We start from the raw sequence: 5,710 nt of genomic DNA on the forward strand, positions 1-5,710 counted from the left end.
TTTACTCACTCTACTGTATTTTTCAGGACAGTCTCACCCTCTGTCAACCAGCCACTCCAGCTATGTCCTGGAGATATTTGTGGAAACAACTCTGCATTGTGTCAACAAATTGTAAAGTAGCAGGAGGCATGAAAGCTAGAACCTTGTTCCAACCACCAGAGGATAACACTTAAGAAGATATTTTCACTATACTTCATGGTCCTGATTATCCTGTTGGAATATTTACCTGGGTCACCTTTTGATCCTGGCTGTCCATCTTTTCCATCTCGGCCGGAAGGTCCATGCTGACCATTTGTACCTGGTGTACCTGGAATACCTGGCACACCTGCAATACATTCATTGTTTTTGGTGGTTTGACAATTTCCTGGTGTATTATTTATAGACACCATAATGATCACAGTGAGGCACATAAGTTTTCCCATCTGAAACCAAGAAGATATTTTGTGCTTATTACATAAGGAACACCGCTCAGCAAAAAGATATTAAAACAAAAAACTCCAGAAATTGTCCAAGTACACAGTAGTTTTAAACAGTTTATGTAAAATAATTTATGTGCCAAGAGAACTGTAATTTTGTTTAGCCAGCTCTGTGATTCACAACCTCTTCCACACTGCACTTACAGGCAGATAACAGAATGTATCCAGCGGAGACAAAAACAACAAAAAAAACATGGCTGTGTTCTATTCAAAACAACTTTTGCTTATACATACCATTTAAAATTAACAGCTTAAAAGGTCACTTTTATCTTACCACCCTGCTCACTGATTAATGAATCCACATCCTCACCTCTGACCTATTAGCAGTCACAAATCTGTAACACTAAACTAGGATAAAACGGAGTCACCTTCCTGACTAGACAGAGATGTGTAAATATGGCTGAACAGAATTACAGATCCTTTGGAAGGTAAATATGTTTTTCAGGTATGTATTTCACTATACAATTACCTGCTTACTTACCATATGTGTTAATGTTTTAAAAATCTAATATCTTAATCATATAATAGAGGACACAGCCTCTTTAATTACAGGTTCTGACTTATATGCAGCCACCGCCTTTACGTGATTATGGCAAACAGAATGGTGGGACAGCTCATTTAACCTCTCTCACTCCCAGCAATCCTCAGGTTTTTTGCTAGTCTTCTTAAGTGAATGATGACTTCTCTCTGATTGTTGGAATCTGGCTAATTCTACTTCTAGAACCTATCTGAAGAGGACTCCCACCTCAACCATAGTTGCACCTAAGCCACCAAGTCTGTGATCTTGCAGCTTCTGGATCAGTGACCAATGGCAGGCCTCAGGGGCCATACCTTGACCCCGCCATGTGGATGGTGCGGACCCAGCCTGTGTTGTTGCTTAGGCACTGAACTCTGCATTAGGTGTTTTCCCATGGTGCCACAGGGTCCACTACAGGTTCAATGTGCGTGGTGCACCCATCTGGTGGAGCCCGCTCCCTGAAAAACTCCTCCATGGAGAAGGGGGTACGCCCTTTGGCTTCCATGGCAGAACTTATAGGGAAGGTCTTTACTGTGATAAAACCTGGGGGATGCAAAGGGTCCTCAGTCAGCGTTCCCACCGAGTTGCTAGTGTGCTCAGCTGTCTCCAAACCTTTGTTTCTGGAGGAGGGGGAAGCATTGTTTAAAACTAGAGGTGCCTTTGCCTACTGGCCCTAAGATGATCAGTTAGGGTTCTCAGAAGAAAAACAAGAAACTCACTAAGGCCTTTCTGGACCACTCCCAGGAACAGGATGTTTTGTATGAGGATTGTCTGTGTTCAGACAAAAGACATCCCTCCTAAGAGGTTTGCTTTAATAGACTCCAATATCTCTTTAAAGAGGACCCGGCCCCAGTAACATGTTATCAGGCTATTGGTCTATTGGTTCTGTATGTGACTTGACAGCAATAAATACAGAGCACAAGGTGGTGAGAAAACAACTAAAAAAGTAAGTTTTTGTGCTTATATCCAGGATCAGCATATGCCGGCATCATCTACACTCTTTGTGCATTGCTGGCATATGTTTTTTTTAAATGCTCTCCACAAAGGTGGAAATGTCCTTTTTAAGCTTAAAAGAAAATAAAGTTTAAAAAACTAAAGTTGAATAAAATAAATAACCCCCCCAAAAATGCTTTTAAAGCCCCACTGCCCCTGTGTGCAGGCACATATGAATGAAAACACATTCTTTGGGTGCGCCTATGTATGAAAACTACACTTGTGCCTCACATGTTGGGTATCACCATGCATGATGGAACAATAATTCTAGGACCATTATTAATGGCTAACTGTAAGTTAATTACCTGTGCAGGCCTTGAAAGCGTCGCCTATTGCCAACTTGGGGTACTGAAGTTTTTTGCCATTTCAGGGTCACATGCAGTTGTGAAGTGTAAAATGTTTGGTATCTATTTAATTTGTGCACCTCATTATTACATTGCATACATTAAAATGTATTTGAATGTAATTTTGGAAAATATGGGTTTGATAAACTGTTTCAATAATATTGTGTGACCAAAAAAAAAAACTGCCACCACTTTATTCTACAGGGTCTCTGCTTTCAAAAAATTTATAATTTTGGGGGACTATAATCAATTTCAGACTTGAAATTTGCATTTTTACATGTGTAAAAAAACAGCTCTGGCAACAAAGGTGTTAGGCCCCATTCACCATATCGCGCGGTTTGCCACGCGATATCGCGCAAATGGTTGCATTGAGCAAAGTAGAATCGTGCTGAAATCCGCTCCAAAAAGGGTCCTGTTGTAGCAACGCGCCACAGCGACGAACAGAGCCCCATTGCCATGCATCGGAGAGCGAATGGGGCCTTAAGAGATTTCTTCTCGTTTCCTGTTACATTTCCAGGACAGGAAGTGAAGGGAAACTTTCCCAGTGGGGCACAGTCAGAAAAATATACCGACTGGGGTTTTAAGCAATCCAAAGCAAAAAAGAAACATTTTGGCTTTACATACACTTTACAGAAAACCTGTTATTAGAAAAGGCATGGAGGCTGCCATTGTTGACATTTTATTCAGCAAATACTAGTTAGCCATCTCTAGCTTCAATACTGTGTCACTAACAAGCATGCAGATCGGGACTTACTCTTCCGTCTTATGTGGTTTGCGTACTTCAAGGTCAGTAACTCACAAAGTACTGAATCCAAAGGGTCAAGATAACAGCAAGGAAACTAGCATTTTCAAGTAGTCAGCAATGGCAGCTTCCATATCTACCTTAACAAAGGTTTACTAGTAGGCACAATGATTTTCCATCATGATGAAAGATTGGTGGGAAGTTGCATAAGAAGCTTTCATTACCTGTGCATGATCATCTTTGTTCCACTTACAACTGCAGTGAATGATTAGTGCAAGGCTTGTTCAAACTGATTTTGTTTTAAGTCACTGCAAATAAGTTAGTATATTGGAGGGAAATTCAGAGGCTATCAAGAGACCCTCAAATCTTTGTCATCTTGAATACCAGTCAGCATAATTAAGGTACTTACGGCTGCCCAATCGTCAGGAGTGGTTGTACTCTGAACTGGCAAGCAGTGATTTTATTCTCTGTTGCTTAATGAATGTTAGGACTTGTCTAATCTTACTAGTACGTTACTGGCAAACCCTGTTAATTTGGAATCACAGTTAATCTTTAAAATAGTGTGTTTTTATAGTAAATGTACTTCAAGGTACTCAACAAGCTTTAAGGTCCACAGCAACTATGCAACATATGAAACAATACATTTCAAGTTATAGATGACACACTCTCAATAGCATTCATCCAACTATATGTACAATCCATTAACTTTTCAGGATTAGTTATGATTAGGATGTTGCTTGCATCAGGGTCAATACACCAAGATTTGTGACTTATTATAAGGGCTCAGTGGGCAGACGTTCTTTTCCTGCGCTTGATGTGTGTTCTGCACACACGTCAACCATGCACATGTCAGTTCACATGTCAGTTCAGCAGACATCTCAACCTCCAAAACCTTATTTCAGGCAGGTGCTCTTCTCATTTCAGGGAGGTGTCCTTTCTGTTTCTTGTTTTTTTTTTTTTAAACTTTGACAATGGCCGCTATTATAAGGAGAACTTCAGGTCTTCCTCAGCTGATTGACAGCAGCAGTGGGTGGTTGCAATAGCCAGCCTGCTATTGGCTATTGTAAACTTGTGAGAGTATGAAGTGTAGTCACAGCGCTAAAGGTTTTGAGATGAATGTAAAAAATGTATATAAATATATATGAAACAACCTTAGTTGGTCTAAAGAAAAAGATTGAATCCTTTAGTTCCCAAACTAATGGCAAGGAATTCAAAATAAACAATTTTAATTCATGTAATAGTCGGCATGTAACATACCTCCTGGAATGCCCATGTGGCCTACAATATGTGGGGAGAACTAAAAGGGAATTAAAAAAGAGATTGGAAGAGCATATTAACAATATTAAAAAAGGTTTTACCAAACATAGCTTATCCAGACATTATAAAATATACCACAATCAAAACCCTCAGTCCTTAAAAATATGTGGGATAGATAGAATAAAAAATCATTGGAGGGGTTCAAATCTCATAAAAGAAATTTCAAAAAATTAATCTAAATGAATTTTTCTTCTGGACACCATGGCACCGAGGGGGTTAAATATAGATTTTGATCTTAATTGTTTTACAACTAATTATTGATATGGATTTATACATTTATAATTATGAACAAATGATCTTTTTCTATTTATATTTAACATACATCTGTATATTTATATAATGTGCTTTTTATAAATCTTAATTCTATCTAGTTTAGTACCCTAAAACACAATTTTCCATATATTTATCCTAATGATCATTGATTTTTTAGCATTTTTATACATATTTTTATTTTATTTCCTATTCATTGAATTTGTGATTCACATAAGTGCAACCAGAAATACCTTAATTTTAACTTGAAATACTTTTGTAGTCTCTGTTTTAAACGAATATGTTCGATACAAGAGGTTACACCATGCTCCTATTGTTCTAAGGGATCAATGGTATGAACCTTTTGAGTTGATTGCTTTTGGAGACTGATGAAATTATTTGATTGCTTAATTATTAGGGGTATATCTGAACTTGGTTGGGTACCTAGGGAAGATCTGTTAACCTTTAGAAAACGTCAAGTGACGAAACGCGTCAAGGGGCAGATCTTTCTGACACGAGTTGTTTGTATTTGTAGGTCAGGCCGGCCGAAAAACTATTTTATAATTTCCATGTGAACTGTTCGTTTTAAATAAAAATTATCTCGTTTAATTATACTGCACTATGGAGGCTGCTTTTCTCTCTTAAATCCCTTTGATCCACCACCGAGACTGGGAGATAGATACATCGGCAACTGGTGAGCGGAGGGAGTCGGGATTTGACTGGACTCGCTGCAGCACGACGGGTGAGGATACCTGGGATTATCCGCTATATTGCCGGGGAATCCTGCATGTATCGGAGAGCTGAGGGACAGGAATCACAGCCATTGAAAGGAGTTTGCTGTCCATATACCATCTACAACTGGCGAGCGGAAGGAGCCGGGATCTAACCGGACTCGCTGCAGCGCGACGGGTAAGGATACCTGGGGCTATCCGCTACATTGCCGGGGAATCCTGCACGTATCGGTGAGCTGAGGGACCGGAATTACAGCTATTGAGAGGAGCTTGCTGTCCATACACCATCTGGTGAGTAACCATCGCTTGGGAGTTATATTCACATCACGGATTGAATTTTT

The 5,710-nt window shown here is 39.5% G+C and overlaps 1 protein-coding gene across 1 annotated transcript in view; it reads right to left on the reverse strand.

Annotated features, from left to right (window-relative positions):
- The window catches only part of LOC108799169 (adiponectin-like), a 4,792-nt gene extending 1,222 nt beyond the window's left edge, over positions 1 to 3,570 (reverse strand). The window contains exons 1-2 of the mRNA XM_018570984.1: positions 3,482 to 3,570; positions 227 to 422 (exon numbers count right to left, since the gene is read on the reverse strand). Of these exons, the coding sequence (XP_018426486.1) occupies positions 227 to 422 (196 nt within the window). The 5' untranslated portion in view covers positions 3,482 to 3,570. The remainder of the gene's footprint in view (positions 1 to 226; positions 423 to 3,481) is intronic.
- Positions 3,571 to 5,710: the final 2,140 nt, after the last annotated feature.

The sequence above is a fragment of the Nanorana parkeri genome, unplaced genomic scaffold (genome assembly GCF_000935625.1).
Source record: "Nanorana parkeri isolate BGI_ZX_2015 unplaced genomic scaffold, ASM93562v1 scaffold1649, whole genome shotgun sequence".
Classification (NCBI taxonomy): Eukaryota; Metazoa; Chordata; class Amphibia; order Anura; family Dicroglossidae; genus Nanorana; species Nanorana parkeri.